The following is a 13,098-nucleotide window of genomic DNA, read 5'->3' as shown; positions in this document are numbered from 1 at the left end:
CTGCATCGTGATTTCGCGATCGCATGTGGAGTTAGATCTGCTCCAAACAGCTTTTGACGTTTTTATCCGCCTTTGCATTTGGGGCCATGCTGGGCATAGAAGTTGACCCGTTTCTTCGCCCCATTGCTCGTATCGGGGTCTGGACCGATCTAGGGGCAGAGATCAGCCCTGCCGGCCTTATAAAAGGATTCTATACTGTGGCGCCGTCGAAGATACTAGATCTGGTGCGCAAGTCATCCGAAGTATTTCCGAGCGTTGACGCTACAAGCGTGATCGCCAATGCGTTAGTGCCCCACGGGGTGAGTATGACCCCGGCATTTGAATGGTCGTTGATCATCTTATCATATACGAGAGAGACTATCACGCGCGTCTCGCGCTCCTGAGATCGGCCGCAACTTGCGCTGTTGTATTCCCGTTGGGGTCTCTGGATTAATGCCCAATTTCTTGGCTGACGTGCGGCTGCATTGATGCTCCGTACACAACCAATTCGCTTTACTCCGTACTATAGCATTGTGCCACTGGATGCCTCCGTTCGTGGCAGCCAGTTGGAGTTGCACAGCCTACGAGTAATGTCTTCGCGGGAATTCATCCTGCAGTTGCCTCGTCGAGCAAACATGTAGGCGTGAAGGCTATGCCCATATGCCCATTATTGAGGACTAGCTACCTTGGTCAAGGGAACTGGACCCCTCTCGAAGGAACGACTCCAACTCTGACTCGTGTCTTGAAAGAATGGCAGCGGCGGAGCGCAACCCTACGGAGTTTTCGGCACCTTCTAACCCGACCATTCAATGACCCCCCAGTCCTCCGTACCAGCTCAAGAACTACATTCCAACTCCCTGGCTTTTAGGGCTTCTGGTAGGCCAGCCCAAGGACTTGTGACCTGCTCCTTCTCTTTATCCTTCATCACGAGACCACGATATCGTCCTCTCTTCGGAAACCTACGGCAAATCCTGCCCACGACTTCCGAAAAGCACAAATCATGGCCCCACGATACAAAGAAACAACCTCTCTCGCATTTCATTATCGAGTTCATCGAGGTGGGGCCGTCCTGCAGGTGCGTCTCATGATTCAGTGTACCTTACTGACGACCGGGATAAGCCGGATTGCGTTCCCGTGGTTTGCAGGAACGTTCTTTGTTTGCCTTCTTTACCCCTCGCTCTTCCCGTGGTTCGGTTTAGGTGCGGCTTATGGGACCTCGCTTTGTGCTGGGCTGTACGTGGCACGAGTACTTGTGGCAGCTCAGCTGAGCGGAACGATTTACCGCTAGTACAGAGTACGGTGCTGTGAGTAGTAAGAGTATGGACTCCACCAAAACTCGGTCTCGGATTCGGCCTCCGTCTTTCGTCCTCGCTGCTTGGTCCTTGGTCCTTGGCCTGGCGGTGCGGTTTCGACCTGACTAGCCAACATTGCGCGGGTCAGGTTCCTCGAATCGAGTCTTCTCTTTGTTCCCCCTCACGTGTGTCTTTGGATCAGGCTACGGTCTCGAAACCCGGCTTCGGGATTGTCCGACGATCATGCTAATGTCAGAAGGCAGAAGAAGGCGCCAACGGGCATCCTCGCATGGCGTGCGGTTCCTATACTCCGCACAAACTTTGCCCACTGGCTTACAGTGCCAGCTCATGCTGCGCACATACTTTGCCCACTGGCTTACAGCTCCAGCTCTCCAGCCCAAAAGGCTAAAATACGACATGTTAGCTGACCTGACCACTACCCATGACAGGCCGTGTTCACACCTTGCCCGTACGGTAAAGATACTGATCCCGTAAGCGCGCGGGACAGTCTGCCTCCGGTCCCTTGCTCCGTTCTGGGATTCGGACACCGGGCCGGGTGTTTTGGGCTCTCTCTAGCTATCTATAGACCTTTATTCTACTCCGTCTCTCGCTGTACGACCTTACACAATCACCAACAGATCGAGTCGGCGGCCCTAGCCTGCACATCTCGGTTGGTGTGGGTAGTTAGGTAGAGACCGTAAGCCGCAATTGGGGCCCTATCCTACTCGGGTAGTTTGCGCTTTCCTTGTGCGTCTACTCTGTCCTGTCGGTTAGTCGGGGAGTAGGCTCTTGGAGTGTGGGTGTATATACGTCTGCGCTCTGAAGTAGGATAGATGCTATGTACGCGAAGAATATACCCTGTCCTGTGTCCTTGCAGTCAATGCCGGATAAACATGTGGCATTCGGATCTATGACCTATGTCGTGGCTAATACGAATGAGGCGGAGTATATATTAGGATTTCTAAAATCATGTAGATGCCGCTGCATCTTTAATGAACACAGATGACTATTGGCTATATGCAGGTGGTGATAGGATAACTCGGACCGAACTGTGCACAAACATCTTCCCTTCCCGAAAATAAGATCTAGCATTATGTATCATGCCATGTCGTATCTCATAATCTAGCACTGGTTCAACTGGAGATCCAAGCCAAGTAGAAAGAAACTCGCGAAGAGCTGCACGTAGTAGGTTAAGGGCCTAAACTTCTGAAACGAACGACTCGGTAAACCAATTGTCCGACAGTATCTCGACTGCAGGGCTTGCGGCTGGGGGGATCTGCTGCGCCCCAAAGTGTGTTGTGCTAAATGACTGCGAGGAAAATGCGCAGACAGGCTGTCGTCCTATCCACGTGGCCAATCTCACGTTATACATTGACTGTCCCTAGCCAGCGCAGCTGAGTAGGTCTGCTTATATTCGTTGTAGTTCGTGCGTTAGCATGCCGCACGCCATACCATACCACCCAGACAGCTGGGTATCTCAGATCTCAGCATGACACACGACAGCATGGCGTAGCCCCAACAGCCACCTAAGAGCCCAGCATAGCCCGCACAACAAGCCAAGCCCCAATAACCCCCACAGCCGAAGCCAACAGCAGCGCGTTCCCCTCCCTCGTTAAACCCACGTACGCAAGGCAGCCAACAGCATACTCTTTCATCAGCGCGGCCTCCCGCTTGCGAGCCCAGTCCGGATCAATTGGGAATGGAGCTAGCTGTGCCGATGCCGATTCACCAGCCGCACGGCGCTCAAGGACGGGGATGGAGACCGTCAGCGCGACGGGGCGGTGGTCTGATGTCGGCGAGACGGGGAGGGCGTCGTAGGCCAGGACTTGGACTTGCGAGGCGCCGGCGAGGCCCGGTGGTGTATTGAGGAAGAGCACGCGGTCACACCAGCTGGGCCAGCGGTGGCTGGTCCATTTCCATTCCGCGGGCTTGTCGGAGGGTGCGGGGTGCAGGGCGGCGAGTTGGGCGGCCTGGTGGTATTTGTATGTTGGGGGGAATGTGATGGGGGCTTCGGTTAGGCCGTGGAAGCAGCGCGACGCTTGCATCTCGCGGCTTAGCTGGTCGTTTTTCAGGAGGTGGCTGAAGTGCAGTGGGTTGTCGGCGTCGGCGTCGGCTTGCGGGTACTTTCGGTAGTCGTTCTTCGAGGGGAATCGGTCTGCGGTGCGGTAGTTGAGGTCGCCGCCGATGAAGAGGTAGTTTGACGGTGCGAATATGCCGGGGTGTTTGCTGTCTGGGGTTGAGGAGCTTGGTAGTAGTGCGGCGCTCTCTGACTCGTCTTCGGCTTCGTTTCCGTCGCTGCGTTTCGCAGCGCCATCTGAACCACTGAATACCAGTCTTTCCACCATGCTCCGCCAGTCTGCGTTCCTTCGTGCAACTGCGTCCTCCATCGGTGCGAGGTGCGCAGCAATGAGGGTGAGGTCGACGCCTGCCCCTGGTGTTTTGGGACTCTGGTAAGACAGCCGCGACGCAACAGCTGCTTTGTTGCCTATTTCCTGGAAGCCAAAGCCGACTTTTGCAATTTCAGGAGAAGATAGATTGTCGACGATGTCAGGACGCGCAAAGATCATCAGCGCCGTCATGCCGCTGTGCTCGGTGAGGATGTTGACATATTGGGAGTCAAAGCGCTGGACCGTCGCGCGGTCGACGGCCTGAGCATAGGAGGCAAAGTATGGAGTTATGAGAGAGCCGCCTAGGAAGGCATAGGGCATGGGAGCGACCTCTTGGAGACTGAGCACGATGAGATCGGGGGGCGAGTTGGAATTGTCGGTGACGGGGTAGGCGTCGAGGAAGTGGCGAGAAAAGTGCTCAACATTGATGAGTCTCAGGGCGCAGTTGTAAGTAAAGAAGTACAGGCGAAGCGACTCCATTACGGGCGGTTTTCGGTGGCTGGTAGTGAGATATGGAGAGGAGCGCAAAGAGAATGGTGAGGACGATGACGTTTGTGGGGGAGATGTTGATCTTATCGCTCGCTTATCCGCTATCGTTCTATCAGATGGCCGAATATCTTATCGATTGCTTATCTTCTATCGCCTTATCGATCGGATGCTTATCTTATCGCCTGTTTATCGGCGTGTCTAGTTGTTATCGATAAGACGCTCCCTCCGTTTCCATTCTGATACAACCATGGTCGACAGTCATACCTAGGCCACCGCCGAGAGCCGAGCACTTCTCCGACAAGAAGGTCAATGTGTATGCGATCTCGAGCCCGTGGTGGAAGGTGGCAGGGCTGCAACTCCGTCCCCCTTTGACGGACCCTGGACCGCGGAGCCGGGCTTCGCTCTTTCCGGAACGACGATGTCGTGGCGTTGATCAAGGACGGAACAAGGATAGGATATCAGTCTAGATGCAGAAGACTTCACACCGAGTCGGGCTTTATTAACCGTAGGGTAGACGCTAAACTATGGCTGGCGCAAGCGGCCTTGCCCCTGAGCCCCGAGAAAGGTTTCCTTGCCAGTATTCGCAGTAACCAAGCAAATCAAGTCTTCCATGACTTTGGGCCTAGACATTCGATCAGGAGACGACATACTGCGAAGTGGACTGTAACGGCACACCAACATCGGCGAATTAAAGAGCCACAGGCGTACAAAGAAAAACTCTCGAGAGGCAGATCCCAAGATGGCCCTGGACCGGGTCCAAGAACAGCCTGCCGTAGACTCCTATTATAACAAGCTGTTTTGCTTCCCATACCGAACCAACTACGTAAAACAAGGCACCACCCTTCCCGCCGCTCTCTGCACTAGCCTTACCGGCATAAGCACCTTATAAACATGCCTGGCCTAGCTACAAACAAGCTGCCGCGTACCCATTGGATCCCCAATCTCCTCTACCCTAAACGCATTCGCCGTGCGCACGGGGTTTATAAGCCGCTGATACTCCTCCTCTAGCTCCTCAAGCCGCTCTTTCTTCAGAACATTACCCTGTTTCTCCGCCTCCCGCAGCTCAGCCCGGTGCGCGACCTCGATGCCCCCCTCCAACTGTTGGATGACTTGGTGGAACATCGGTACGTATGGGAGGTAACTCCAGCCTTCCTTGCGGATGGTCGTGACGCTTCCTCCGCCTGAACTGCCATCGACTAGCTTAATCACAGGCAGCTTTAGAGCAACAGCTAGTTTCTCTAGGTAGATCGTCTTCCCCGCCGACGCCCCGTCGGCATGTCCACTGCGAATAGAAAAGTCATCTGCTGCCAGGATACACGCCGTCCACGCAGCTTCCCAAAGCCCTGGACATTATTACTCGGCACAAACGAGACCGGCTTCTCGCGCATCGGGCCAGTCTTCTCCCACTCCACCGTGCCGGGTAACGAGCCGATTACCTCGAAACTGTCCGCGTTCAGCAGTTGCTCGAGGCGCTCGCGGACCCATAGCTTGCCGGCTTGCTTTTGACGGATGTAGCCTCGGTGGGTTGGATCTGGGGTTGCGGCGATGGTGCGTAGGGTTTGGATCTGCTCGCGGACGTCGGCGTAGTCTGCGGGGAGATTGAGATGGGAGGATACTTGGCGCAGTCGGTCCTTCGCCGATAGCGAACCCAGCCTCAACAAGACACCAATTACTTCCGCCACTCCTCATGCCTATCCCGACTAATACCAAAGGTACGGTCAACGGCCGCGTTGATGCCCCCGCGCAACCACTCGCCGGCGCCCTGGGCCTTTGTTAGCGCTGACATGACTTGGCATAGATGTTCTGAAGCGCTGGACGTACGTGAATCGATGCGAGGACCCGGCGCACCCCGCTGCCGACGCGCTCGCCCATGTCGGCGCCTGCGCGGCTGGGACTGGATGGGGAGGTGGGTTCTGGTGCGATTCTGTCAGCTTGGAAAGATTGGTGGATGAGTTGGAGATGAGAAGAAGGGGCGTACTGTCGGCGCCGATGGAGCTGTAATGCTGGTATCACCTCGGGAATCTGGCATTTGGAGCCGGTGTTGTACGGTAAGAGCGGTCGCAGTCGTTGTCGAAGCGGCGGCTGGCGGGAGTGCCAATGTGGGCGTCTGCTGCTTTGGTATCTGCTGGTTGTTCCTCCATTGCGAGATGATGATGAGGAGGAAGAGGATGATGATCAAGGCAAAAGTTGTTGTTGGTGTTGCCGGCTGTTGTAACGGGCGGTGACATCACTGCTGATCTGGCACCACCTGCACCTGACCAGCGAGGAACGGCTTCTGTGGTTGCGTAGGATGCTAAGTAGAGCGTCGAAGGCCAGCTCGGAAGTAATGGGGTACCGTTTGTTTATGAGAGAGACAAGGATACTACGCCGTAGGGGCGTGTTGTTTTGCGAAGACGGTGGCCCCGCCTTGTTGCGGATGCTCCAGGTGGAAAAGACTGGCGCCGCGTCTGGCAGTGATGATTGGCTCCCTTTCCAGAATGCGGCTCCCTCTTTGTAAAGTGCGATTGGCTCCTTTTCAATAACGTGATAGGCTCCCTTTCTTCAATGTGATTGGCTTCCTATCTATAGTGTGATAGGCTCCCTTTCCAAAATGCGACTGGCTCCTTCAGTAATGTGATTGGCTCCCGTTCCACCGTAAATGCGACTGGCTCCTTCAATAATGTGATTGGCTCCCGCAGCGCTCTGATCAGGAAGTGACAGGCTGACAGCCTGACAGGAACTTGAAGTCTGAGCGCGGTTCCAATCCGCAGGCACGCGCGTGGGGAAAAGCTTGGCAGCGACGACAAGCTATCCCGCAGGGCAGGCGATGTTCCTGCAGCTGGAGTGTAACCTGGCAATTTCGATCTTGGAGACCTGGTGCTGTGCTTGGGCTTCTCCAACCAGGCATCAACGCCAAATGAGGCGTCAATCCCAAGCGGTGGCGCAGTCTTTGTTCGCATCGGCAACCCCGGGAACGTAGATGGAGAGAATACTTCCCACCACAAGACTTGCGCGACAAAGATCATAAGTTCTGGCTGTCGTGTGCGTGTCTTTGTCCCTGGAGGTGGAGATGGCAAGAGACCTATTCCGTCGCCCTGTTCACGATTGCCAACCAAGGCGACAATCAAGTCTAGATCGAAGCGCATGAATGCAATGTCATGAATAGGACTCCACTTCTGCTCGGATGACTTGATTTCAATAGCAGGACTGCGATGGACGCCCTTTATGTGGGATTTGACTTGGAAATGTACCTAGCCGCATCTACACTCATCCGTCTCCCAATTGATACGGAAATCGATGGACTTTGGCTACGCCGTACGGGTATTTGTGCTGGAGGAATGTTGAATATATCGGGACACTGCTAAGAGCAGTGTGGTGTTGCTTTCCGCTTCCTTTTGGTCCGGGATTGACTGTGATGTAATTGTGCTGCGGTGAATCGACATATTCACCTCGCTGAGTTGCTAGACTCGAGGGCTCAGCAACAAAGAGTGAATCCACTTCCACATCTTCTCGAGAAAAGCTCTCTCCATCTCTTTCATCTCCTTCACCCAAACCCAACACAACCATCATCATCCCCGATCCCCAACGATACCACTTCCATCCACCATCGTCAGACTTCCCACTATTTCTCCGTCACCGGAATCCTTTGTACGACAAACACAGGCACTCAGCGAATCAGAGAAAAAGAAAAAAAAAAAACCATGGTGTTCCTTGCATGGGCCGCTGATACTTCTCGCAACCAAGTAAGCACTACTCCATTCCTGATGACCCAGCCAAACAGGACTAACCGCGCATGCATAGGCAACCCCGGACCAAGGCTCCAACGCCGCGGACTGCCTGCAGGTCATTATTGCAAAGGATTATTCGACGTTCAATCGCTGGTACTGGGCTGCGCGGCGGAAGTCCGAGTCCACTATCCATCGACATTCCTCCGACTGGTACACCTACGATGGTCAGGTAGTGGATCTGGCCGAGCTCACCCGGAGCGACCCAAACATGAGCGCGTTTAACGGCTGCGTGGTGGTGAAGCCTTTTACGGAGATCGGCGGCAGCATCCTGCTGTCGATGATACTGTGCTCGGCGCCTGCAAGCCTAACGCTGCCCAAGCCGTAACAGAGGTAGGATTGCCCGTTGTGTTCTTGATTCCTGGTGTGGAGTTGCATAATACTAACGGTTGGCAGTTGATCTTTCCAGAATTCTGATTGTCATGGCCCATGTACCGATACCATAGACGAGAAAGCACTAGAGGCGCCACTTTTGTCTGCTTCGCTTCTTTTTCCCGTTTCCGTTTTTCGTTCTCGCTTTTCGTTTCCCTTTCCTTCTCCCTCTTTAGTTAATGCCCACTGAGGCCAAATCAAACTGCCGTGAACCTTTCCACTCCTTGATTGCAAGTCCTGAAGTAGTGGCGCTGGATGAAATGCAGTAGACAAAGACAGACGTCCCGTGGAGGAGCGCCTGACCCAAGTGACTTGTTGAGACTCGAGTCCCTCTCCAACCGGCCCCCTCGAGGCATAAATATGGAGTCTGTCTTCCATTTCCAGCCCATGTTCTCTCGCGCCATCCTCGCGAACAGACTCCCAAATCAAACAGACCTTCTAGCAGATCTTTGCCACCGCAGTCTCCCACCTGCCTGCAGTCTCCCGCCATGGTGTTCTACGCTTATGCCTCGCCCATGGTCGTACGTTGATACCCCTGCCCCCCTGCTCCTCCGCCGCCAGGATAACCAGGTTGACCGTCTCTGACCCTCCCTTGCAGCCACACGCCCGCAGCCACGGAATCCTACTCGCTGCTGCCGACAAGGAATCCCTCACGCAGTGGATCAAGCTCGTATCCAAGCATTGCAAGTTCGAGCGGAAGACCGACGACTGGTACTTTTACAATTTCGACCAGTACGCAGGCCTCTCTAGTCATAATTTTTTGGAGGACCTCAAAAACAAACCGCCCGCCGTCATCATGTCGAAATTGCCGACTCTGTACAGCCGAAACAACCAGCCCTTTCCCATAATCCCGATGAGTGACTGATGCTGTCGTGTTGCTGGTGACGGGAATTCGGATCCTTTTTTTCCCTGTTTGCTTCTCTCTTTACTTTTTCCTGCTTGTATTTGTTCGTGTTGGTGGGAAAAGAGGCAGGGGGCATGTGAATAGCGGCAGAACGCAGAAAAGAAATCTGAAAGAATGGGACAATTGTATCGAATCGCATCGAATTCCATCGACCGTAAAAACAAATTTGTACCTACAGGCGGCTTGCCCAACCCCGAGCCGGTCGCTCATCGCCCACAGGAAAATCATCGTCTCTCGGATGTCAACCCTTGAATGGCCCTGGAAAGAGCTTCAGTGCAACTAGGAACCAGTACTTGCTCTGATTAAACCAGAGTAACGGCCAAGTAGACCTGGCTTTTGAGAATCCTGTCTGCAATGGGTAGTGGGATAAGGTCATTTCAAGGCTCGCATTTCTACCTAGTTCCTTGCCAGTCAGAAACTTCCTCCTGCCGCTGCAAGCGTCAACTTGTTCAAGATTCAGCTTCCCAGTATGCGCGTGCGTCCTCCTGTATGCGCTGCTAGGATCACGTCTTGAAGTTTGTCTCTTGCACACCGATCTTCCCTCTCGCTGCAGGGATCAAATCACTCAACATCCTGTTTCTTGGCCGCGGGACGGTGCATCTTGCTTTCCTCGACGATGGGTTGTTGTCTTTTAGCGCGTCGATACGCGGGGTCCCGAGAGAATTTCTTTTGCCGTGAGACCGGTTGGCCCGCCAGACCATTGACATCCAGTCCCTCGCTAGCAAAACGGTGCGCCATGGATCATCTCCTTGCCGCTATTGTCTTTGCTTTCCTGTGAGAGTTCTTTCTTCTGGAAGATGGGCTTCGGGCGAGTCCATTGCCACCCGGGTCTCACCGGCAGGACAATACATTGTGCCGGCCCGATGCTGGGACGGTGGTTGAGACCTCTGTCCTTTGCGCTATTGCCTGATGCAGATAATATGTCGGTCTATCCCCGCCGGGGTTGCTTCTTCTGCAACACAAAATTCCGGCGAGTCCGTCAACATTACGCCTCGTCATCAGCGGGAAGGTGCAGCTTGCTGCGACTCAATATCCCTGGGACTGCACTCGGAATCCTTGTCCGTTGTGTTCCTATTTGCACTCCCTGGGAGGATGATTTCTGCTGCACGACGGGTTTCCGGCGACTCCGTTGACCTCCAAATGTGCCACCGGTGGGACGATGCATCTTGCTGTGACTCAATGGTCCTAGGACTGGATGTTGGGAGCGTTTTCCTTGAGCTTCTCCCTCCCTCGCCGTTTTGCGCGTCCGTTGCCTCCTTAAATACCGCCAATGTTCTGCCCTCCTCCCACTCCTGTCCCGTATACTCTCCTCAAGCTTCTCAAGCTTCTCAAGTTCTCACTTGTCTTTTTTTCTCTTCACCTTGAACGCCCGAATCGCGCCGACTATCGAAGCTTCGTCAGACGCATTGATAACACCATGAGCGGGGCCCAGACCTTATCGAGGACGAACCCAACCACGCCGAATCCGAGTTCCTCTCAAGCCAACGCGATGAGCGGTGCCCAGGTTTCATCGAGTACGAGCCCAACTCCGCCGAATCCTGGGAGTTCCTCTCAAACCATCACGATGAGCGGGACCCAGGTTTCATCAAGTACGAGCCCAACTCCGCCGAATCCTGGGAGTTCCTCTCAAGCCAACATGATGAGCGGGACCCAGGTTTCATCGAGTACGGTCCCAACCGCGCCGAATCCTGGGAGTTCCTCTCAAACAAACCCGAGCCAGGTACACATTAAGGCCCGGAAAATGGTAAGTCTGGCAGCGAGTCGATCACTACAAGACAGACGGTATACCAACTAATGCTCGCAAATGATAGTCAGCGCGCGATGCGGTTCTGCAAAACCTTTTCAACGTGGAAAAGAACGACGCCTTCTTCCCCGGCATAAGCGCGTTTGCAACCGATCTACAGACAAGGTCCGTCGATGAGATAAGGGAACTCGACAATGATACCTGGCGATGCTTCAATATGCGATCCCCGTTGAACGCCGACGAATTTTGGGGCTGGTGCAACGACGTTATTATCGCTTTCAAGGAGGAGCGTGGGACCGGCGACAACCAAAATCGGAATCCAGCCATTTCAGCGGTGCTCTCTAGGCTCTTAGCGTCGAAAGGAGGGTCACTGGACGGCATGGAACCCCGACTGAGAGGTTTGGCCACTAGAGCAATGATGATGACGCTTGGTTGGATCTCGACGGCGACTATGCCGGTGGCGCAGCCTGACACGCCAGATGACCGCGAGATAGATGAGGGGAAAGGGGATGTCTCTCTGGTGTTTGACAAAAGTTACAACCCCGCCACTTGGATTGGTTCCTGGAAGGATCCCCAGGACCCCCAGGACCCCCAGGACCACCATGTCAAGGAGCCCTTCAACTACTTCCGAAACAATCTAGGTGATCTTGCCCTCCACTCACCGGTCGAGGCCGGCTTTGGCCCCTACCAGACGGGACAAGACGGCGATGATGCTGGCACTGTCAATGACGAACTATTGCACGAAAATCGCATGACGTATGATTCATTGCAGAGGTTTGGCGCAATTTCACTCAAGTGGGTGTCAACACTGGTAGAGCATCTGCATTTCAACCCAGAGCGACGCGAGCTTTCTGTGTTCCAATTTCCTTCGGTCTGCGCGATCAGAATACAAAACAAACAAAGTTTTCCCCTTGACGCAAAGTAAGTCCCTTGCTCTATTAATCTACCTTCAACTGCTAAACATTTGTTCCCTGTTCAGCATCACCAACTGGGTCTTGACCCGCAACCCTTCCCCTGCGGAGGACCTGGTGGAGGACCATGTTGAGGTGTACCAAGAGGTGCTCCTCTCCTATCGTCTCCTGTTCGGGCAAACTGCCAAGTCGCGGTCTTTGCTAAAAGAAGCGCTGAAGAAAGTGGAGGGAAACATCCGTGATCCTTTTTTAAAGGATTGCGTGGCCGCCCTCCCAAAGGGACGCCCCTGGGATTTTGTATGGACGGCGCAGGAGCAACCTCTGGACAGCAACCTCTTCCCTAAGGCTGTTCAGGGCGCTGACGGCTGTATTAGGGACTGGAATACATATCCAGCACGGGATAACTTCCCTATTTTTGGCGAGCAGCTTCTGTTGCTGCAAAAATTCGCAGATAGGCATCCGCCTATGGGGTTCTGGGACTATGTGCAAGATCGCAGATACCCCAAGGAGCACTTCCAGTCCCAGGTAGCGCTATTCTTTGGGCTGTTCACCCTCTTCTTCGCTGCCCCACAAACAGTCGCAACAATCTGGTCGCTCGTCAAGCAGTACGAAGGTTGAATCAGATCCTCCTGCAATTGCGATCCGCGGGTATTGTGAGTGCGCACAGGGATCAAGGCCACCATCGACCGTTATGTGAGGTTTTCGGGTATCTCTTTTGCTTTCTGCTTTCGGGTAATTGTTTTTGATGTCTTGTGCATTCTCGATAATAGCAAGTACTGAATGCACACGTCTTTTTTGGATTTGGTGTGGGAGCCTAACAGCAGTCAGCGAACGTTCCTTTTCCTCTTCCCCGTATACTGCCCTGTCTCAGCGCCCTCAAGAGTGCTCCGCCATCCGCGGAGATGCAGTCTCTCGGAATGACTTCATTCCTTCTGGCCGGTGTTTGTGATCTCCAACACGGCATGGATATTATCCGCTTACAGTAATCCAAATCAGGCTAGCCTTTGTCACGTGGAGGCTTGACTCTTCGCCAAGGCGGTACCTATGGACAGGAACAATAAGTAGTAGTGAAGTGCGAGTACGTCCAAACAAACACAACGGGGCCCCAACAGCAGTAAGCGATCAATACGCAACAGAGCAGCAGGTAGCAGTGCAAAGATACAAGAGTGGCAAGCCAAGCAACCGGAGAGTCCGGCGAAGGTGAAATTACCTCAGTGAGGGGACGCACAGTTGCTGATCTGTCCATGGAGCATCTC

At 54.0% G+C, this 13,098-nt stretch overlaps 2 protein-coding genes across 2 annotated transcripts; one reads left to right on the top strand and one right to left on the bottom strand.

Annotated features, from left to right (window-relative positions):
* Nucleotides 1-2,797: 2,797 nt before the first annotated feature.
* Nucleotides 2,798-6,288, bottom strand: DSM5745_06956 (uncharacterized protein; the record flags this gene model as incomplete). Its single annotated transcript, XM_026748972.1, has 7 exons — nucleotides 2,798-4,248; nucleotides 4,525-4,641; nucleotides 5,074-5,429; nucleotides 5,516-5,735; nucleotides 5,864-5,909; nucleotides 5,969-6,060; nucleotides 6,195-6,288. The coding sequence occupies 7 exons, from the start codon at nucleotides 6,286-6,288 to the stop codon at nucleotides 2,798-2,800; spliced, it is 2,376 nt and encodes a 791-aa protein (XP_026602062.1).
* A 4,316-nt stretch (nucleotides 6,289-10,604) lies between these two features.
* On the top strand, nucleotides 10,605-12,460 carry DSM5745_06955 (uncharacterized protein; the record flags this gene model as incomplete). Its single annotated transcript, XM_026748971.1, has 3 exons — nucleotides 10,605-10,931; nucleotides 10,999-11,852; nucleotides 11,911-12,460. The coding sequence occupies 3 exons, from the start codon at nucleotides 10,605-10,607 to the stop codon at nucleotides 12,458-12,460; spliced, it is 1,731 nt and encodes a 576-aa protein (XP_026602061.1).
* Between the last annotated feature and the right edge of the window lie 638 nt (nucleotides 12,461-13,098).

Source organism: Aspergillus mulundensis (genome assembly GCF_003369625.1).
Source record: "Aspergillus mulundensis strain DSM 5745 chromosome Unknown scaffold_7, whole genome shotgun sequence".
Classification (NCBI taxonomy): domain Eukaryota; kingdom Fungi; phylum Ascomycota; class Eurotiomycetes; order Eurotiales; family Aspergillaceae; genus Aspergillus; species Aspergillus mulundensis.
This window is presented reverse-complemented; position numbering and strand designations above follow the sequence as displayed.